The 22835-nt window shown below is 46.2% G+C and overlaps 1 protein-coding gene across 2 annotated transcripts in view; it reads left to right on the top strand.

Moving 5' to 3' along the window:
- The window catches only part of BRINP1 (BMP/retinoic acid inducible neural specific 1), an 86618-nt gene that overhangs the window by 37506 nt on the left and 26277 nt on the right, over positions 1-22835 (top strand). For both annotated transcript variants that reach the window (XM_023938091.2, XM_086857911.1), the window contains exon 3: positions 22266-22456. In XM_023938091.2, the coding sequence (XP_023793859.1) occupies positions 22266-22456 (191 nt within the window). The remainder of the gene's footprint in view (positions 1-22265; positions 22457-22835) is intronic.

The following is a 22835-nucleotide window of genomic DNA, read 5'->3' as shown; positions in this document are numbered from 1 at the left end:
AAGTATGTTTTTTTCCCTTTCTTTTTTGCTGATTGCTTCCCACCAGGCTCTGTAAATGGAACAAGATGTGTCCCACCAGGGCAGCCAGAGCCATCCAGGCAGCTTTCCTGGGCTAAGCTGCTAAGAGCAGGTACAGAACCCAAGGACACAAAGAAAGCCTGGAATCAGCTTTGCCTGCAGCAGGGTTTGGGTCAGCCCTTTGTGCCAGGATCTCCTCTGCAGGCAGTGTGATATCAAATATTCCTGTGCAGAGCCAGCGCTTCCTTTGTGCCGCTGCCCACGTGTGCCCGGCGAGGAGCTGACACAGCAGCCAGGTGTGCTGGCACAGCCCAGCTTCCCTCAGGACAGCCCTGGGCAGGTGAGACCTGCTCTGCCCCAAGGCACGGGGCTGCTGGAGGCAGCATTTTGCTGCCAGGGCTGTGCACCAGGCTCTGTTTGCTGGTGGCCAAGCCTGGGAGCTCTTGTGACCAAACCCATTTCATACCTGCAGATTTTCACTCTTCCAGCTCTGGCATGGAGGCCACTAAATATTTACAGGAAGCTGCCATGAGGTTTCCTTCACCATGGAATTATTTTTTTCCTGGTTAAATACATCCCATCAAGTGAAAAACACAGAGAGAGGGAGGAAAGGGGATGGGTAGGGAGGGTTTTACACCCACCCAGTGCTCTGGGCTGAGGCACTGCAGTGCTGGCTGCTGGCAGCCGCTGCCTCCCCCTCCTCCTCTTCCTCCTCCTCATTCTCCCTCCCTGCCAGACTCCTCGCAGCTGTCTGGCTCTGGAACCACTATTCCAAGAAGACAGTGATGCTCCCCATCCCCGCGCTCTGTGGCGTGGGAAAGCCTCTGAAACCTGCCTGAGAGGGAGCCTTGAGGTCTGGCAGTGGCAGCAGCCAGCAGGGCCAGGCTGGGGCTTCCAGAGGGATGGGATCCTCTGAAGGATCTGTGATGCTTCTAAATCAAAGTCCACTGACAACACAGAGCACTAATGCCTGCCTGGGGATCTGCCCCTGCAGTCATGTGACGACATCAGAATTTAAGCTTTAATTAAGAAATGAGTGCAGGCAGGGAGGGAAGAGCCTCTAGTCCTTATGGCTACAAAAGAAAGCTTGGAAACATGACCTGAGTGCAACCAACATCTGCTTTAATGTGCAGATGGCTCCCAGCAGAGGGGTGAGCTGCAGGGAGAGGAAGCCATTCCATCAAATTCTCAATCAGGTCAGGCCAGTGCTTCTGCTTGCAATGAAAGAGCTTTTTTGGAGAGAGATTCCAGAAAAGCTGTGCTATGACAGAATTAGATAGAATTGTGGAAGCCTAGAAAGACTTGGGTTGGAAGGGACTTTTAAGATCATCTAGTCCAGGCACCCTTTCATGGGCATGAGATCAAGTTGCTCAGGGCTGTCCTGCAGCTTTTCAGGGCCAGGTTTCACACTGACACAGCCCCTGCTCAGGAAAAACATCTGGAGGTGTGAGAGCTGCCTAGCTGAACCTGCCAGTGGTGTGCAGCACTTTTTAGGCAGCAGCATGGAGATTCTCTGCTCTGGGATTGAGGCAGGAGGTGTTTTTTGCCTCCTGGAGTTCCTTAACCCAAGCTGAAGGGATGCCTTTAGTGTACCCTTGTGTCTTGCTGGCCCAGAACCCCACACTGTGCTTTCTCCTGCCAGTTTCAGCAGGGGTGAGGAACAACCAGGCATTTTAGAGGCCAGTTAAGGAAAAGCCTCTGGATACTCTCCATCTCCCAGGGATTCAGAAGGCTTGTTGAAGGAGAAGCCTGTTTGATGGCTATGCTCTCACCAGGGTCTGGAGATTCAGAAATGTCTGATATTGCAACAACCTCTCATTGCCCTGAGTGAGTGTCATGGAAAAGCCACTGGAAGAGCTCCCTGTTACAGCTGGGACCAGTCTGGGGACTCTGACTCAGTGAAGCGTCCTGATACCTGGGGCTTGTCATTCCTGCAGCAAAAGTGCCTTTTTGCAAGCTGCAAGCACAGCTTCCATGGGCTGGTAGTGACTGGCAGCTCTGCTGGAGCATGGGCTGGGTTTGAGTACTGATTTGGGATCTGAACATCACAGAGCACTCGGGGCATTCACATTGGGTGAGGATGCACTGAGCAGTGAGGGACACTTCCACCCCACGGCAACCTGCAGGTGGAAGAAGCTGTGTTATGTCAGGAGAGCAAAGGTTCTTCATGCCTGTGCATCCCTGAAAGGTGTTTTCATTGCCCATGTACCCCCACCCAACCTCACTCTGCTTTCCCTTCCCTTTCCCTCATACTGGTTATTTCCTTTCCAGCAAAGGCAAACCTGCCCAGTGAGTATTCAGCATTAAATATTTCAGTGTTAGCTTCCAGCTGGAGTGAAAAGCCCAGAAAGAATATCACTTTTAACTCCCCTCCAAATATCTGGGGCTGTCCCTGGGGAGAGCAGGTGCACAGCCAGGGTTAGGCTAATCAGAGAGCTTGGTACACAGGGAAAAGCGTGTGCTGCATGGTTAAGAGCAAGCAGGAAATATAGGAATAAGACAAGAAGTTTTTAGCTTCATCTCTGATTAAAGAGAAATGAATAGTCCCACACTCCTTGTTCTCCTTGTTTTCCTTCCCCTGTTTTCCTCCCCTTCTCCCCCATTCATGTGCAGACTGTGAAAGTGTCAGATTTCCCACTCCCACCCATAAAAGGCTCCTCTCTGTTCCTTGGGAGTATTTGATATTTGGAGTCTGTGCTGTGCTGTTCAGCAGTGAGTGTTGCCAAGTCACATGATGAACTGTATCTCAAGACTATTTAATGTCTCTTCAAAGCCCACACTTTCAGAGTCCTGTGATTATGTAAATGTCTCAACTCAATTTTTAAAGTAAGTTTACGGCCCTCATAATTGCAGAGGAAAACTTGATAATACGACTCCTACATACTCAGAAAGCAGAAGGCAAAAAAAAAAAAAGAAGAAAAGAACCCCTGAAGTTTATCAGATTTTAAAAGTCTCATGAATTTTAAAATCAATCTCTTAATTCTTTTTTTGAGCTTGACTCATGATTTTCAAACTGTCACCAGTGTGGCTGTAGGGATTGTAAGGCTGGTTTGTTATCTTATTAGGTAACTTACATAAAATATCCAAGCCCATGGAGACTCTGAGATGGAGTATTGCATTTCAGTGCTCATCTGGAGACAATGGTGTCTTTTCTTCTGTGGAGTTGCTGAGGATCTCCTCTTAATCCAGGTCTCCAGTCACTGCTGCAGCATAAATATTTTCCCAAATTATATTAATGTTAATCATATGAATGAGAATAGCCATAATATTGATCTTCATAATACTTAGGTTATTAAATTTGAGTTTGAAGGTAGTTTTGTGGTGCGATTCATAACAGCAAATCTCCTCAGCGTGCATAAGCAGGGAGAGCAGGCCACAGAGCAATAGCACTGCAAACCCAGAGAGTAATATATTCCAGAATCTTCCATCCTACCACAGCACTGCACAGGGAACAGACACTTGTGGCTAAGTTAGAAGTGCCACAACTGCAGTTTTGCTAATTGTTTGGTGATCTCAGATGAACTGGATTGATCTGAAGGGAGGAAAAAAAAGCCTTTGAGTGTTGAAACGAATAGTTCCAATATTTCTATGGGTATGCACACCACCCATGGGCTCTTTATTCATCACAGAATCACAGAATGCTTTGGGTTGGAAGGGATCTTAAAAAAATAAAACAGTTCCAACCCCTTGCCATGGGCAGGGCCACCTTCCACTAGACCAGGCTGTTCCAAGCTCGGCCTTGGACACTTCCAGGGGTGTGGCATCCACAACAATACTGCTGAGATGTTTGCAGACACAAAAGCAGAGATGCTGGTGTGATGAAGAGGGATCAGCACTGCCACTTGCCTTCCCCAAGCAGGTTTACTCAGCCTGTGTCGTTTTGTTTAGGAGCCAGACCCAGACAGAACAAACAGGGCTCTGCTGGTCACTCAGAAATGGCTCTGTGCCCACAGAACCATTGATATTTGAGGTGCACACAGCATTGAGGTGTCTGCAGCATCTTGCACAGCCTACAGTGGATTAAATGAAATCTGAGAATGCTTCCCTGTGAAATGACTCTGTAATAAGGGACAGAAATTACCAGCTCTTCTAGCATGTAAAAATAGAGGAACCAAGAGTGTGCAAGAGGCTGAATGCTGCTATATAATAAGCTTACAGGATAATTGCCAACTGTACTTGGACTTAATTTTCTCCTGCAGAAGAGTCATAAAAATAAGTTTATTGTTTTCACTCTGGGGAACTGAGATATTTGGATCAGGTCTTTAAAAAAGACAGTACTTTATCTCCCCCTTGAATATATCAGCTCTGTTGGTGACCATCTCCTGCACAATTGTGAGTGAGCATCCAAAGGAAAGGATTTTCTATGCACAGTGGCAGTCTGTGAGCTGGCACAGAAGGATCTCAGCTCCCTGTCAAGGTCTTGCAAGTGTTTGTAACACTGAAGTAGGATTTGCACTCATAGTGGTGGGGATTGTGCACCAAAGAGGAGCAGAACTGATGAAATTCTACGAGGGTGGAGGAAAACAAATAACAGAATGGAGAAGTCTTTATATTTTAGGCTCAATAAAATTGTCTCGATGAGGCAGAAAAACATTTTCTTCACAGTAAGGTTTTGTCAAAATGCTTTGTTTTGTTAGCAGTAGAGTGTTTCAGGCTGATGAATTGGGTTCAACATATTTTTGATATCGTAGCCTCTCTGGTCACCAGTGACTATGGTGAGAGCAAGAGATCTAAGAAACGAGCTATTTTGACAAAATTTTGTCTAGTGAAAACATTACAAGCTGTTCCAGATTCTTCCAGCATGGAACAAAGCCAGATTCTGCAGGCCTGAGAGTAGCTACTAAAAGGAATCCTCTCCTGGGCAGCTCCAGCCACAGCTGAAGCTGGAGCTCTCCCAAACGTGAGCGATTTTAGCTTTGTCTGGAGACACAGAACTGGAGACCTTACCAATTACAGATGAGTTATCCTCAGGTGCCACGGGGAGAGTGCACAGGGACTGAGGAGTAAAGGATTAGCCAGCGCACACAGAAATATTGAGCAACTCGCTACTACCTCCTATTGTGCTCGTGCCAGTGGAAATCCTCCTCAGAACGGCATATTTTATTCAATTTTTAAGAGCTCTCAATTTTTCATTTAGGAAGGGAAGCTGGAACAGCCTCTGATCCGTAATCAATCAGCCCGCCCTCACAGGAAAGCTCTGAGGAAGAGCTCTTGCTCTTTGGTCCTTTATCTTCTCTGAGAACTCACAGAAATTGTATTTCTGAATGGGATTGAGAGTGAGGGAGAGGGAAAAGCACAGCCAGGGCAATCCTCAGCTAAATCTCACAGACCTCTGTCCTGTAGTAAATATCCTGTAGTGACTAACCCTGGGGACAGCATCCCAAACAACATTTCTCCACTCAGAATGTTACAGATAAGCTTGGCCCAGCTTTAAAAAAAAAAAGGTATTTAAACACATAAATGGGTAAATATCTGCCTAAGTACCAAATTCCTGTAGATTTTAGGGAGCATTGCAAAATCAGGAATTTTTAAACAGGATCTGCTGCAATCTGAAATGAGGCCATCCATAACATAAGCCATGAATTTATTCTCCCTGGTAATAAATCACTAGAAATACACAATGATAAAAGGAGGAATAATAGACACAGCTCATCCAGGGATCTCAAAGCTCTTTGCAGCCATTAAAGTTCTTTAGGATAGTGGAGGAAAAAAAAAGGCTGGGCTTTGTTTGTTTGTTTGGAATGAATAAATTAATCATTAGTAAAATATTATGCAGTTCATCAGATATATTATTCACTAGCTATTTGTCAAAATAACAGCTCAGTCATATATCATCAGAACTAAACATTTATAACGTGTGTTTATCTAGTCCTGAGTTGATTTATTCGGGTTTATGGTGTTTCAGTTATTGACCAGTTAAAGCTCCATTGCCTTGGGAGGCAGAGATGTGGAAGGTTGGGAGCTCTTGGTGAACTTGGACCATCTCTTCTTGCTGTGGTTTTATTCTGAAAAAAGGAGACTATTTCATCTGGGTCTCCTTTTGGCACTGCCTCAATAGATCAGCCTTAATTCTGATTATCTCCAGCCAATGCTAGGTCCACCTCAGGTAGGAAAATCCATCCACTTACCCAAAATCAAGCTGTGATCTGAGTTCTCTACGTTCTTGCAGGGCCAGTGTCTGACCCCAGCAACCCAAGGTCCTCATCCCTTCTGGGTGATCTCAACTGTTTAATGTCTCCCCACCTCGCAGCTGCTGCACAAGAGGGTTTAGGGCTCCCAGCTCACTGCTCCATGTGATAAATCACACAATTTCAGAAATACTGGGGGAGAACAGAGCAGTCTTTTACCAGGTCCCTCCCAGCTCCCTCTCCTGTGCCAGTGAGCTGGACTCCTTCCAAAAGTGCCTCAGCAGAGCGAAGAGACGTGACTGACACTCCCTGACTCCCCTTGTCATTCGTGACCAGCATCCCAGAAGGTTGCAGCTCCTTCCAGGCCTTTATTGGAGTCAAACATTGCAGCCTCTCCCCTGGGTTTTATTAGGGAAGCTGGTGCCAAATCACTCAGCTCCCTCCTACTCGATAAAAAATGTTTATAACCCAGTAAATCCTAACATATCAGCAGCTTGTTATGGAGGGAAAAGGTCACTGGGAGAGAAAGGGGAAAAAAAAGTTACCCTTCCATTGGAAACGCTGGCTGGGTACAGGCAAAGGAGTCAGCACCAGGAAAATATCTTTTGATATGATAAAGTCTCATAATAGAAAATGTTGCTGCAATACAGGCCTCGTTTCTTCAGATAAATATTTAATATAGATCACTAAAGATTAATCGAGTACAGAAAAGTGTCTCTCCTATGGTTGGTGTAAAGAAAACATCTTCTCGTTAATTTATTATGGAGCCTGAAATGAGAAAAATCCTATGGAGAGAAAGGCAGGGTACGGTTTCCATAGAGAAGCAGAGCACCACACCAGAATTTATTTAGTGTGTGGGCAGAAGACTTCCCAGAGCCAGCTGCAGCGTGGCGTTCGCGTGATAAAAAATCCCAGTGTAGGAAGGGACCTCACAGAGACACACGTTGTGTCCTCTGCTCTGAATCCTGCACATCCCAGGGGCTCCTGAAAGCCTCAGGTGAGACCTGTGGCCATTCCAGAGCCTGGATGGAGGCTGTACAATGGCAGGTGTGACATCCCAGCTCAGGAATGGGCATTCAGTCCTTCTGGAGTAAGGTGGTGTGAGGAGCGAGCTCACTCCTCATCCTGGAGGCTCCTTGCTTTGGTTTCCTGATTCAGGATAGTCAGGATTGCTGATAACCCTGGCCCTTGATGGCTCCAAGGCACTGTGGAGTTTCACAGTACTGGGCAGTAAGGAATCCAGGGTGCTGCTGTGGGATTTGCATCTCCTGCAATGCTGGGACATGTTCAGTCAGTTCCTCTGTGATGGGTAAAGGACAGGATCCCTCTGCGTTCTTCCACTGTCCACTGAAACCATCATCCCAACCATTTTGCAGCATTAAATAAGTCAGCGACAGAGAATAAATCATAAATAGAAGCAGATACAGTAAGAGGGGGAAAATAAGAGTCCCAGGCAAGGGAGGAGAGATAAAAGATCCAATTTCAGCTGAGGCTGAAATGGAACAGAGAGTCAATGAGGTGGAGAGATACACGGGGTGTCTTCCAGATGGCCAACTCCACTGACATGGAGCCTCTGGCACCACCAGCATCTTGTGATGAACTTGTGAACAAGGGGACACCTCTTGTTTTTAGCTGAAGTGGGCAGGAAAATCCAGCAGTTCTGTCTATGCTCAGGAAATAGAGGAGCTCCCTCCTAAAATACATATTCTAGAGAGCAGAAACAACTCTGGAGAGAAGGAGGCTGGAATATTTTTCCACCTCTCCAAGAAGCTCATTGCACCATGTCTAGTTGTTTCTCTGGAGGTAAAACTTCCTTTTCCTCCTTGATCTTTCTCTGTGGACACCTTCCCTGCTTTGTCCAAGCAATTGGCAAAATGTGAGTCTGCATATTTAGCTGTCCCCAGGAGAGAGGCTGAGTGGGGGAAGGTTGAATGCCACCAGTCCTACCCCCTGAGCATGGCTGGGGAGTGAGCAGGGAATGGAGATGGGAGGAACATGGCAAACCCATGGTGGAAGGGATGGTCACCTCCATTTCTGTGCCATGTGCAGCTCCAAGGGTGTCTTCTGGCTGAATCACAGGACACCGTGAAATCCTAAACCTCTGGGATGCTGGGGATGCTCTCTTTGCACTCTGCATCTCCCAAGTCTTGACTGCTCCCAGAACACAAGGAACAACCAAAATCCTAAATAATAATTTTCTCTGGTTCTATCACTGGCTGTTGGACTCTATACAGGTACAAATGAACAGCAGCTCTAAGCTGGGACTATCTAGAAGAAAGACCAACAGATTTTTAATAGCAGTGGGGACCGTTGCAGTCATTTACCATGAAACTGTTCTGTGTTTAGAACAGTTTTTTCTGGCGTGTGGCACGGACCTGGCCAGGAGAATCACAAGAGTTGATTATTAACAGATATCCCATCCATCCCACCCCCAGGATAACCCATGGCTGACCAAGGGGCTCTTGTTTAGTCCCCCGCAAGCACCATGACTGCACTGCAGCTCAGTCCCTGTCACCTTGCTCTCCCAATCTTCCTGTCGTGCTCCACACTCCCGCTGCAGTGAGCCCCAGATATAATCTATGGAACACAAATACGATTTTATAATAAGTTTTCTATGCAGGCAGGATAAAATGCCAAACAGAATCAGAAAACAATCAGTCAGTGAAACTCGGCCTCGGCGATGAGTGCGCCGCTGGGCACGGTCCAGTGCCCAGGAAGATTGAGGCTTTAAATACAGGCACCACCTGCCCTTCCAGAGACTGGAAGAAGTGGGGCAGGGAGGGATGGGCAGGGGTGTGGGAATACCCAGTGCACCGCCTGTAGGGAAAAACTTAAACCAGGAGGAGTATCAGAGCTGTACAGAGACAGCTCCGTGTGGGATCGCTTCTCCCTGTACGTGGGGATGGATCCAGCAGCAGCTGGGCTTTGGCAGTGCCAGTGGAAGGATCAGGGACAGATCTTACCGAGATAAACATGCACTTGTTGTGGAGGCCTCTGGGTGCTGCTCTTGCACAGAGCCGGATAATTCATTCCTCCCACAGTTTTAGGAGCCTCCCTGCCCTCCATCGGGTTTTCAGGTTGGGATAAGTTTAAATCGGGTTCTATGTCCTGCTAAAGAATGTGGTGTGTAGGAGCCTGTGTCTGTCCTGCTCTGCACACTGCAGGAACTGGGGGAGAGAAAAACGGAAAGGAAGGCTGACAATCATGAGGAGGGGAAGGAACTCCACCAAAAAAGCAGGAGAAAGGAGAAAGCTGGACACTTCAGTGTGGAGGGACATGCTGAAACACATCCCATGGGCTGGAGCATCACTCTGCTACTCTGGGGATTTATCCTAGTCCAGAGAGGGCAGAGCTGTATCCCAGGGATAATGACCTAGACCACAGCAAGGAAGCAGCTGTTCTCCTGTCCGCCTTCCTCCTGGCACTGGCTCAGGCACTGGGGACTGTGAGGTTTCCAGACAGTAAGAGATAAGATCAGGACCCCCTCTTTACCAGACCATAAAGATATTGCTTTTTATTTTCTGTTCCATTTGTGAGAGTTGGGGGATTCACATTAGCTTTTTTCCTGTCTTCTTTAAACACTCCAGGGTTGAGTCATATAATTGTATAACTCACAACTTCCATTTAAAAACAAGAATAGGCTGTCTTTTAAGATTGCAGAGGAAAGCCAGAAAATACAAGTATTTAAATCTCAAAACACAGAAGGCAAATAAAAAGCTTTGCAGATATTGTTGTTTTGCTCAGTAGAGAAATATATACATATGCATGTGCTTCTAAATTCTGGGGTTCAGTTCATTCTTTGGGAGCAGAGGCTCAGATGTGCAATAGCACATAATCCCTAACTCAGGTGTGTGTGTATCTTGAGTTAGAATATGAGCTGATAATTTAACTTTGCCCAATCCTCCCCTCCTGAAAAAGCCATGAGGGGAGGTTTTTCATGGAATGCTGGAATGGTTTGGGTTGGAAGAGCCCTTAAAAATCACCCAGTTCCAATCCTCTGCCACAAGCAGGGACGCCTTGGGGTCTCTCCTCAACTTTTCTGCAGCATCTGATGCTCTCAGACTGAATTTTCATCCTCAGAAGGATCCTGTATTTTAACTCAACACAAACCAAGAAATCTGCCATGACAGAGAGCAGCACAGGAGAGAGGGGAAGAACCAGGAGTTCCTACCCAGGACTCAGTAAAGGATTCCCACCCCACCACGTTGGAGATGAGTGCCAGGGGTGTCCATCTGATCCCTCTCACTTTTGGTATCGGTCAGGCCCAGCTCCTTCCCTGTGGCATGACTCCAGCTTGCACTTGGCTTTTGTGTGCTCCATGAGGGGTTGGGATTTGGGAATCTGTGCAGTTGTGGTTTTTAACAGCAGTATTTCTGACAGGACAGGAGGAAATGGCCTCAAGTTGGACCAGGGGATGTTTTAGGTATTAGAAATTGTGGAACAGGAGGCATTGGAAGGGCTGCTTAGGAAAGTGGTAGAGTTACCATACCTGGAAGAGTTAAAAAGCCACGGGGATAGATTTTTCCACTTAAGGGCATGGGTTTTTTTTCCACTTAAGGACATTTTTTTCCATTTGTTTTCCAAGTTCTTTCCCCACTTAAAGACATGTTTTAATGGTGAATGTGGCTGCACCACACTGCTGGTTGATTGTTGGATGGGATGATTTCAGAGGTCTTTACCAAATTCAATGATTTAATGATTCTAGCCATGTTTCTGTTCTCTGTAGCTGATGTGGGGTTGTGTTTGCACATCATCAGCATCCTGGGTGAGATGGGGAGGCAGAGATGAGCTGAGCCCTGGGCAGGCAAAACAGGGCAGCAACTTCAGCCATGACCCCACCATCACTTTAGTCCTTGCTGGTGAAATACTTTGTCCTTTCTCTGCATCTGTGTGGATTTTCTTCATGGTTGTGCTACATTCTGGATCTCTTCCTTGGAAAAGTTGTTCATCTCCTGCTGCTTTAGCTTCTCTGTCTACAGTGACACATTTGTTTAAAGGTGCTTTGAGATCCACATATCAAAGTCACAAATAACAGCTAAAGAAAACATGACTCATGATGGGGAAATTGCCAAGCATGTGCCTGAATAACCAAGTGCCTCAGAGCTTCGCAAACAGATCCCAGGAAACAAAAGCATTTGCATTCACAAGTCCCTGTTCACTGGCTAGGACAGGACAAAAATAAAGCTTTTTCTTTATGAAGTGTTGCATAAAAAGCATGGTTATCTTTTCATTGCAGGCCACTTTGCAGCATGCAAAGAGATTGCCTTTCTTCAAGAGTTTGTGAATTTTTATTTTATTGCAGTCTTTTTATTTCCTCCATCAAAACATGCCTGAGTTTGAAATGGCATGACTAGGAATGAAAATTAAATACATCAAAACTGATTTTTGTAGAAATGAGATTTTGGAGCAACCAGGGAATATTCAAGGCTTTCTCACAGCTTGTGTTCAGTTTTTTTGCTAAAGAGGGATGTAGTCTGAGGAAATGGGTCACCTTTTTCCTAGAGAAAATTTCTTCAGTTTTACTGTAATTCTGAAATGTCATAGGCTTTTGGAGACTTTTTTTTCTTTTTTAATCTCGAGCAAAGCACAAATGTCTCTGATTATGTATGAGTCGAATTTTGCTGCAGCTATACTCTGCAGCCTAATTTTTTTTAGCCCTTAACCTCTTATCTTACGCTATTTGCTAGTAATTTCAGACCCAGTCACTATCTGAATCCTATACTGAGAGGGGACATCCTCTGCATACAGCCACTGTGGATATTCCTTCTTGCTGGATGCCACTGCTTGAAATTCAACCCTTGGCCAGTGGCCTGAGTGGAACAGCACAGCTTGGAAAGCAGAGGGATGTGGAACCCCAGCACAGAACTGAATGTCCTGAGGAGGAACATGAACCATGAGGAGGAACCTCTGTTTACTCCTAAACCAGCTCCGAGGAAATAATGTCCCAACACTATGGAAATTAAGTGGCAAGGATCAAAGTGGGAAGGAAGTGTGGCTTTGTTTTACTATTTTAACACAGTTTTTGTTCACTTGATCTCTCCTACCTGTGCCACATGCTCCCAGAAGCTTCCTGCATGACCCATTGCAATGGCTGAGATGATGGAGGATCTGAGTCCCTATCCCATTCCCTGTGCCATTCTGAGGCTGGTGTCCATCTGTTGGATCTGGGTGTGCCTTTTCAGTCTGCCTCTCCTGTTGCATCCCTGCAAGTTGTCTTCCCTGTGGATCCTCCTCCTGCAGCCTGGAGCACGCCCTTCCATCCAAAGGATGGCAGGGAAAGGGCTGCACCCTCCTCATTTCACTTCATCTGGGCAAAACCCCCCTCAGCTGCCCTGCAGAGAAGGATCCCTGGTGGGAACAGGTGATTTTGCCAACTGGTTGCCTTTAGGCATCCCAGCCACCCACCAGCTCCTGCCTTGAGTGCTCAGTGGTGTCTCCATCAGCTGAGGATGACTCAGGGCCGAGGGGTGGGCGACAGGGGACAGTCTCCTGTCACTGCCTGCTCTGCCCACAAGCCTGGCAGCTGTGCCCAAGTGGCTCTGCCAGGACTGCCTGGAGGGCTCAGCTGGGTAGAGGAGGCAGGAGCAGCTTTGAATTTAAACATCATTTTTTGTTCTTTTTTCCCCCCCTTTTAAATCAGTGAATTTGAGCCTTTGCCAAGTGAGGAGCACAACTGACCAGAGGAGGGGTGATGGCTTCATTTTCTAACAACAGCTTGAGTTTTGAAACATGGTTGCATGCTGTGCTGGAGAAAAATCAGTGGGTTTTTTCTGAGAAAAAGGGCAATCAAGGCTAAATTTCTGATATTACTTTCCCAGTATTGACAAATGCTGTGCTTAAGCTGCTGGCGGTGCAGCAGCCAGGTACCCTCACCTGCAACGTGAGGAATTAAGGTTCAAGGCAACATTTCTCAGCTTTTTCATCTGAGCAAACTGTGAATCATGATAAGTATAGAGCAAACTTTGGGGCTGTGGTGTCACAGGCTGAGGTTATCAGCTTGCTACAGCTAAAATTAGGAAAAAAGCCTGTGGTTGCATGCACCTCTATCTTCAGGAAATGAAGCAAGTGCAATTTAATGAAATGATTTGTTCCAAACTGTGTTCTTGTTACAGCCTTTGATTGGTGCCATTGTGAGCACAGGCAGGCTCTGAACCCACGTGGTGAATTTTGGGGCAGGGTAGGCACCTCTGACAGGGTCCATGGGGTAACAAGGGCTCACCAGGACTTAACCTGTGCCAGTCATCCCTGGGGGATTTGTTCTCTGCTCTATAAATTAAACTCTCCCTGTTTGTCTTCACTGCAAACTTGGTTACAAAAGATTTAAATATTCTCATGTACTATGTAGCCACAAGAGGAGGGACTTCATCAAGGTTGTAATCCTCTAACCTACTGCAGTCCCAATAAACACATCAATGTGAAAAGGTCTACTTTGTTGGGTGTTTCTTTGTGGATTTATTGTTTGTTTTGGGGTTTGGGGTTTTTTGGTTGGGTTATTTTTGTGTAATGTTTTTGTTTCATTGGTTTGGTTTGTTTGTGCACAAGATTGCATGGTTTGGGGTTTTTTTTCTGTCTATGCCACATGTTCCTGTATAGCCTGATTTCTCTGAACATCCTGTGTCTTGGCTTCCCTTCCAGCCTGTTGGCTGATGTCTGCCCTCATCCTCTGACCAGGATTGTGTGCAAAGGGGTGTCCAAGAAGGGAATTGACAGAAGTGTGGAGAAGAGAACCTACAACCATGCCAGCTATCCCAGCTTTCCTCAATAATACCTAAAATTCCTTAAATAACTCAGGTGTTTCCATCCATTGCTTCAAAAGTGCTGTTCTCTGAAAGCTTCTTCTTCTTGACAGCTCCTTGACATTCCAGGATCAGCTTGATTGTGAATTCTGGGTCAGTCTTGCAGAAACAGAAATCCAGGAGGCCCTGCTATGAAAAAATAATATCTGTGTCATTGTATTGATAACCAGAGCACTCAAATTGCCTGATTCACAGATGGGTTGCTCTAGGCTCTGTCAGGTATTTTAGTGGGAGAGCTGTTCCATCCCGTGATTTTTATCCTAATTCACAGTGAAGGACTGGGTGTCTCTGTGTTGTCCATCCCAGTGCTCGGAGCACAGGACCCTGCAGCCTGTTGGAACAGCTTCCCCAGTAGCTTAATAAACCATGTCTGGTCTGGGTGAGCTTTCAGGGAGGAATCAGCACCAGAGCAGAACGTTTGCTATTATTAATAATGCTATTATTGATAATGTTTGTTAAGCTGTGGTGGCACGAACAGCGCTGGGAGCTCTTGGAGAGATGTCTTTGCTGCTTCCAGCAGCTCCCTTCAACCTGATGGGAGTTGTAGAGGCTCAGAAGTGCCATCATCAGTGTGGGAATGGCTGAGATGGGGTTTGCAGTCATGGGAACCAGCAGTGATGGAGGCTGGTGTTGGGAAGGGGCTGGGCAGTGCTCGAGGTGTGGGATTTGTGCAGGGAAATCTGCACAAACAACGTTCCAGGGAGAGCTGGGGGAATAAATGTCCACAGGCTGTTTGCACTGGAACTGCTGGGTGAGATGGAAGGACACTGCAAGAAGGCTCTGGTGGGAAATGGGAACAGATCCACAGAGGACTGATGAAGGCAGATGTGTGGAAGAAGTTCAGATGTTACTGTGTGTTACTGAAAATGCAGAAATCCATGACCTGGAGGTGGTCCCAAGCAGCTGAAAGGGGAGAAACCTACTTTGCCATGTTTCCATGTGTTTGGATTTGAAATCAGAGTTAAGAATTACAGTCACATCCTGGCCATGATCACATTTAATAATAAACAAACTTAATAATGATCAAATTTGATGACCTGTCTTTCAATTTGTTATTACCTATGCTGAATCACTCTGCTTTGAGCCTCTAATAATAAATTTATTTCAGTTTTTTTCTAAATAAATCAATCTTTTGGACACCCAACAATTCCATATTGCTTCCAAGGAGACCCAAATGCAGTTCTATCCTAAGAGAGAGCACAAGGTTTGCAGTCATGTTTGTCTGACTGGGTTTTAATTCAGTGCTGGAACAACCTGTTTACCAAGGGGCTTTCAAGGTCACATGAAATTCTTCTGACTTTGGAGTAATTTTATTTCATTTTGATTCTTCCAATTGTCATGTTGCTATGGACATCTTTTTTACCTTCTCTCCCCCCCAAAAAAATCCACAGCAACCTCAGAGCTTTCAACTCTGGAACAATTTGATATCTTAAAGAAAATAGAGAGTTGAAAGCAAAACTCTGGAGCAGGCTGAACTGCTTGCCCAAAAAAGGGGGAGTGTTTGAGGTTTTAGAGCCCTCAGCCAACATCAAGCACAGGGTCAAAGGACAGAGCAGGGGGAAAAGCAACAGGAGAGTCTTCCTTTGACCTTTGGAGCCAGGTGGAGGAGGAAGTCCAACAGCTTTGCTTAATTTCTGCCATAGGACTCTGCTGAATGACTGGAACTCTGATTGTCCTCCCCTTGCTTCAGTCCTATCCAGGTAAATGCCCTTATAGCAATAAAACTGCTGCAGAAAGCACAGCATTTATCAATAGATCAATAGTCAATTTATTTATCTCATTCACCTGCCAGCTGTCATAAGTGAGCCTGTCTGTTTGCCTGGCTGTTATGCAAAATGCTGTTGGACTTTTAGCTTAAGTGATTTCTTTTTCATACTTCTCTAGAATTAAATTTTTAGGGTCCTTTTTTTTTTTTTTTTCTCTTTTTCATGGCAGAGTTTCAGCCTCTGTCTAATTTGGAACTAGTTTAAATCTACAGACTGGAGGTTTTTTAAATAGATTAGGGGGGATGAGTGCCAAACCCTCACAGGAAACTAATTCTTGCAGGTCCTTTGAAAAGCTCAGCTTTGAAGAGTGACTTCTTCATGCTGGCCTAGATAGGGAAGAGGCCAAGCTGCAGAGGGAAGTGCTAAAGGAATATTGCACTGCTCAGCCTGGGGCTGTCTGGCATTTTGAGGGCACAGACTGGAAATGAAACATCACTGACCCCACCATAATCACAGATGCCCCGCACAGGCTGGTGTAAAGGCTGATCTGGCAGAACAAGATAAGCATTATAGCGCTGTTGTCACGCTCAGACCCTGTCCCTGGGCATTGTTTGCAGGATCCAGGGCTCACAGCAACCTGGAAGAGCCATCATGCTGAGGGCTGGAGATAACCAGCACTTTGTGCAGCCAGTGGCTGGGACAATCGGGCTGAAAAAAGGAAAAGCAAAACAAAACAAAACCTCCAAACCAACAACTCTGTTGTAGGAGCATCTGGAAGGATTCTGGGAGATTTAGGGCTAACACAGAACCTATTTCTTACCCAGACAAGGCCTAAAATCTGTCTAGTTTTGTTCACACTCATTCTGACAGATGCTAATATTTGTCTGCAGCACACACAGACATGTCCAAAAATGTCTCTCTTAATGATGGTGAAGTGCTTGAAGGAAAACAGGGGCAAAGACACCAAAATCCCAGGGAACATCTCTCTGACATCAGGGAGTCCTGATGATATCACAGTCAATTATGTGGGCAATATGCCAAGGAGAGGGCATGAAATAATGTTTGTGTCCTGCTGTTACTGAAGAGTGTGTTGCCCTCCACAAGGCCCATCACCTTTGGGAGCAGCTGATGACTTTCAAGATAAATTTTATTTAAAAAGTAAAGAGCCATTGAGCAGAATGAGCTGGTGCCTTGTCCTTGGCCAGTTCCCAGGGAGGGGTGGGATCCTGAAGGATGCACATGCAGCACCAGGAGGGGCTGGGGTGCTCTATTTAGGCTTTGTTCAGTGCCTTCCTCCTCTGCTATGTTTTTTTTTTCCCTTTTTAAAACTGTCTGTCATGATCATTATTTAATGCATTTAATTTCTTTTTTGTTTCAAGCACCAGCCCCCAAGGTCTGTGCTGAACTTGTTTCCTCACTTACACACTTTGGCTGTCCTGGCCATTTGGAGATGGGGAATTTAATTTGCTCTGATGGCCCCTCTCCCTCAGACTTCCCTCCCTGGGTAGAGCTGCCCCTGCCCTGGGATCCTGCTGTCCTTTCTGATGGTGCAGACTGGGGTCTGCATCATGCACCTATTCCACTCTCTTGACTTTTCCTCCCTCTTCAGCAGCTTTTTCCCTGTTTTTCTGTTTCCCTGGAGGGGTCATAGTGCTAATGAGCACTGAGCCATTCCTAGTGGCTCCTTCTGCCCCTGACATGGTGGCCTTGATGGAAGCTCATTAATGCAGACTTGAAGGGGTAGAATTTTCTCATCCTCAGCCAGATTCAAATAAAGTGTGTCCCTTGCATGTGTTAATCCTGGTAGAGTTTTTGCAACTTCTTCACCTGGAGAAGAAGTGATGCACAGGGCAATATTTCACTTTTTAAGATGCCTCAGTACCTGTAGAGGCCTCTCCTCGGTGTTCCTGAGACCCTGGTGCTCGGGGAAGTAAAGAGTGAGAGGCAGCCAGGATGGTTTTGTGAGGAAAGGTTTCAGTACCCTTTTTCCACCCATCGTCCACCAGTCTTGGCCTTGGTAAATCCTCCCAAGATTCACAGGTAAAAGGATTCAGTGGTGACAAACAGACAAGAGTATTGTTTACCTAACCCAGCACCTTAAATTCATTTTGGCTGATTTTCTGCTTCTGCAGAAAATGCAATTAAATCTAGAGCTGAAAGCTAATAGAAAACCTGTTCTTGGAGGTGTTTCTTCAGTGACTTCAGGAGTTTCAGGCTGGAACATTCCCTGAGGCTGGATCTATGCTGTTCCCCGCAAATATAATTTATTTTTTTTTATGACCCCAATAATTCTAAATTATTTCAGTAGCCATATCTATTAATGCTAAGTTTATTTTCCAAAACTGTACCATAATCTTGGCCTCAGGTGCATCTTGCAGCAGAGGGTTCTGTAGGTTGCATGGAAGATCACTGGAATTAGAGGTTTGCTTTCCATGTAAAATATTGGAATTCAGTGAGCCAAGTTTAAAATATATATTTTTGGACATTAAAATGGAAACTTAACAAGGCCATATCATTTGCTTGACCATTGAGGTTGGAGCAGATGACCCCACTGGTGTTCCCTTCCAAACTTAAACCTTCTTTGATTCCAACCCCAATGAATCAACAGCACACAAAGAAATAAGGCAGTCAAATGCTATGTAAAACCTATAAAAAACTTGAAAAATGTCACAAAGTAAATTCAAATAATGCATAACTTGGAGGGAATTGCAACTGGTTCATGGATATTCTATGAGCAGAAGATAAACATCTAAGTTAGTTGCATAAATTATTCATTATAACATATTTGCTCAGCTTTTCTTGTCAGCTGGGAAAGCCACACATCCAAACATAGGGAGAGTGCAGCAGAACTGGGCTTTCACCTCCCTGATGTGCCCTGGGAGCAGGGAGCCCTGGGGAGGGATGGCATCAATAACAATTGGGTGGGAGAAGTCTCCTTTACCATGGTGCCTTAGAGGTGGATCCTGCTCAGGGCTCATCTGCACAGCTGGGGGCTGGGATTGTCCCTTGGCAGCACGAAAGGCTGAAGATATGACAGTGATTCCTTTTAAACTCCTGCTTTTGCCTCCTGCCAGTGGTGTCACAAGGTGATGTTGGAGCTGATGTGAAAAATGGACCCACTTTCCCTTTGGACACATCGTTTATCAAAATGTCATTCTCCTTTCTGCCTTCTCCTGCCTTCATTGCCCATCTCTTCCCAGTTTGCCCTGTCCGTCTCCACCCCCTGAATGGAGACACTCCATGACCTGGGTGTTGATGTGTCATGGAATCCTCGAGTGGTTTGAGTCAGAAAGGAGCTAAAATCCCATCCCATCCCACCCCTGCCATGGCAGGGACACCTCCCACTGTCCCAGGCTGCTCCCAGCCCATCCAGCCTGGCCTTGGGCACTGCCAGGGATCCAGGGGCAGCCCCAGCTTCCCTGAAGGAGAATAGGGATCAACACTTGACCAGCTGCATGTTTCAACTTGATGGTCTTTGCTGCTAAATTATCTATTGCAAATCAGCAAAACTGAACTCTGTGCTTTATTGGGAGCATGAAACTTTCCCTCAGCCCTTTCTGGAGACCTGCAGGCTCTGGGGTGCTCTGGTCCCTCCTGACTTTATGGATACTGCAGGAAGCAGGAATCTGAATGTGTGCTTTTACATGAAGCAATAATTGTCTCTTTGGAGAGGAAGCACAGATGGCATTCTTCCTATGCTTGCTAGTTATGATTTTTCTGATGAGAACATGGGAATCTCTATTTATTATAAAACCTTGCCTGTCTTTGAGCATCCAGCTCTGCCTCTTCCCATGCAGTGCAACTGCTGAAGGAACCATTCCTTCCTCAAAGGGAATTTCCTTCTGTAGCAAGGTCTGGGATTGAAACTAATTTGGAATCATTAGAGAAACCTCTCCATAGTGTCAGAGAGAAGTTGTCTTTATTTTTAAAGTTTTATCTATCATTAAAATCAACTTTTACACAATTCTGGGACAGCAGAGAACACCCTCTGCTCCATAAAGGGAATACATTGGTGGTGTATTTGTTACCTGCAGACAACTTGGGAGCCAATGATCTGTTTCAGTCACTCCTCATGTTAAGAGCCTGTTTTATGGGGGGGCTTTTTTGCCTTTTGACTGAGGTTTTTCTAGGAAAGATGGATGTTTCTTCAGATTGCAAGGTTTGACACTAATGACTCTTGTAGCATAGCAAGAGGTGTGTTTTGTTTTGGCATTTTCACTTGGCTTGTGAAAGCAAGGAACTACAGAGGGGGCATTAGCTCAGGTGTAAGGAGATATTTTGAAGTAAATAGCTGGCACTTTCCTATTTTGATAAATGTAACTGCTGTCAGGCAGCATGGAGTGTTGTGAAGGGGCACAATCAAAATAAATGCCTGCATAATTACATTAAGTCAAATAACCTAACACACACAGAGTGGACTGAGTACAGAATCAGCCTGGGCAGGAAAGATCTGGTTTGTGATCCTGGCCTTGCCACTGAGCCTCCTGAATCTGCCTCTGTGTCAGGGGCTCTGCCAGCCACGTGGGCTTGTTGTGCTGGGGGACACAGTGATGGGAAGTGCTGCCTCAGGGCCAGGTGTCATTCCTGGTTTGGATGTTATGGATTATTCCACACCAGCCACAGAGATGGATTTGACCCCAGGATCCTGCTAGGAATGCCAAATCTGCCTGAAGGCTTCCAATTAGTTTTTCCTGGGTTATAATTTGAGCTGGGTGCCTGCAGAGAGGATCCCTGTCCCAGTTCATGCCTCAGAATTATACCTGTGCCATCTAATCACCCAATCCTCAAATCCAACCCCAAATCCTTAATTCTGGTCAGTGGTCCCTTAACTTTTTATCTTTTTTACCAGTCACTGGGCTGGCCTTCTGAAGTTACTTCATTCTCTTGGAAGAGTCTCCTTGGTCCTTATCTTCATTCCACTTGTTTCTGCTGAATTCAGCTCGTTCCTTGTTAGCAGCATTAATTTTCTCAAAGAAGTTTACCCTTGGTCAGCTCTTGCACGTGAGGGCTTCCTCTGCTGCTGCTGAGCTGCACTAATGCCAAACAAGACTAGAAAACATCATTATTAAATTTCCTCTGTTGCACTGGGATAAAGTTAATTTTTTTTCCACAGAGGCTGGTGTGGGGCTGTGTTTTGGATTTTGCTGGAAGGGGGCTGTGTTTTGGATTTGCTGATAGCACAGGTGTGGTGCTGAGCAGAATGTGCACAGCTCAGGGGTTTTCTGCCTCTCTCCCAGCCCACCAGTGCCGAGGCTGCACAAGGAGCTGCAGGGGGATAAAACCCGGAGAGCTGAGCCCAGGGATAACCCACAGCACATCAGGCTCCCCTTGCAGAGCTGAGGAAAGGGGGATGTGCAGTGTGAGGACATTTCTCTCCCCCAGTCACTCTGATGGAGTCCTGGGGATGGCTGAACTCCAGACCTTGATGGGAAGTGGGGAATGAATTCCTTGTTTTGCTTTGCTTGCCCGTGCAGCTTTTGCTTTATCTGCTAAACTCTTTATCTCAACTCACAAGTCCTCTCACTTTCACCCTCCTGACTCTTCCTCTCTAGGAGGAGTGAGTGGCTGTGTGGGGCTGGGATTAAACCACAACACCTATAATCTAAATAAAATGTTTGTCGTAAGCCCAAATTACAGGAATAGGTGAAGGAAAAGTGACAGAGAAGCCTGTGAGCTGATGGGCTGGGAGATAGCTTAAGACAGAGCAGGTGCTTTGTAGGAGAATGGGTATAAATAACATCCTCTTCTTTAAGGAAGGCTTTGCTCAATATTTTTTGAAAGACATTAATAGGTTTCTCATTTTTCAGGTGCTCAGCTGGTGATGTTTCAGAGGCCTGATTTTTAGATTGCAGGTGTGCAGGCTTTTCTCTAGGCATTTCTCTCTGTGTCATTTCAAAATGGATACCTGCAATAAAGAACTGCTTTTGCAAACATTAACTTCATTTTTTTTCCCCAGTTGCTCTCAGTTTAAAAGCAGGGATTTGAGAATTACTTTGGGTTTTTTTTTTCCCTAAAACATGAACAAAATCTCTTCTTTCACCCTGGACTCTGCTTAGATCTGAGTCCCTCCTTCTACATGGTAAACCAAAAATTGCTTTCTGTAATGCTCTTTTGCCATACTCATGATGCTGTAAGATGAAGATGTTTGAAGAAAATGTATTTTCTTCAGCTTTGCTTTGCTTTGTGAAGTGTGCTAGGAGGACCTGTGGGCAGCAGGGATATAACAGTGATCAGTTTGGGCTGGATCTGTGGTCCAGACCATTTGCTGACAGAGACCAGAATTTGCTGCTTTATGGAGAAGTTCAAGACCTCAAAGCATGGGAGGGTGGAAGGACCAGAGAGGTTTTGTTTTAGGGGAGCCCAGCTCTCTGGCAGACCCCAAGGGCACCTCCTCACCAGCCTGATCCCCGTAGTGTACGGTTATTGTGCAGTAATGTCTCGTTTCTCCTCTTCTCCCCTTCCCCTCTGTCCAGCCTTGTGGCCTCATGTGTGTATCCATGTGGGGGTGTCCGACAGGATTGGCCCCTTCTCCATCCTCCTGTCCCACCCCCGGTGACTGTCCCTGCCCCTCCAGACTGGGAGGCTGACCCCTGTTGTGTTCCTGTGTTGTGGCACAGGGAGTTTGCCCGTTGGAAGGTGAGGAACACAGCCATCGAGAGGAGGGACCTGCTCCACAACCCCCTGCCCCTGATGCCTGAGTTCCAGAGGAGCATCCGCCTGCTGGGCAGGAGACCCACCACGCAGCAGTTCATCGACACCATCATCAAAAAGTACGGCACCCACCTCCTCATCTCTGCCACCCTGGGAGGTAGGTGGCACCCGGGCTGGGTCCTGCTGAGGGGGGCTGGAGGGTGAGGAAGGCACTGGGAAGTGCTGGAAATGTGTCCAGTTTGGAATGCAGCTCCTGGAGCGAGTGCTGAGGGAGAAGGGGATCTGTGCTGAGGGAGAACTGGGGGAGCTGGGGCTGGGCAATCTCCAGAGGAGACCTCATTCATGAGGATAATTATCTAAAGGGTATGGACCCTTTTAGGGTCCTTTAGGCATGGACATAATTATCCTAGAGCATGGACCAGGCTCATCTTGGTGGAGCCAGCCACAGGGACAAGAGGAACAGGCAGAAAATGATGCCCAGGAGTTCCAGCTGAATGTCAGGAAGAGTTTCTTGGGATCATTGGAACAGATTGCCT

Source organism: Cyanistes caeruleus, chromosome 20 (assembly GCF_971803275.1).
Source record: "Cyanistes caeruleus chromosome 20, bCyaCae1.hap1.1, whole genome shotgun sequence".
NCBI lineage: Eukaryota > Metazoa > Chordata > Aves > Passeriformes > Paridae > Cyanistes > Cyanistes caeruleus.
This window is presented reverse-complemented; position numbering and strand designations above follow the sequence as displayed.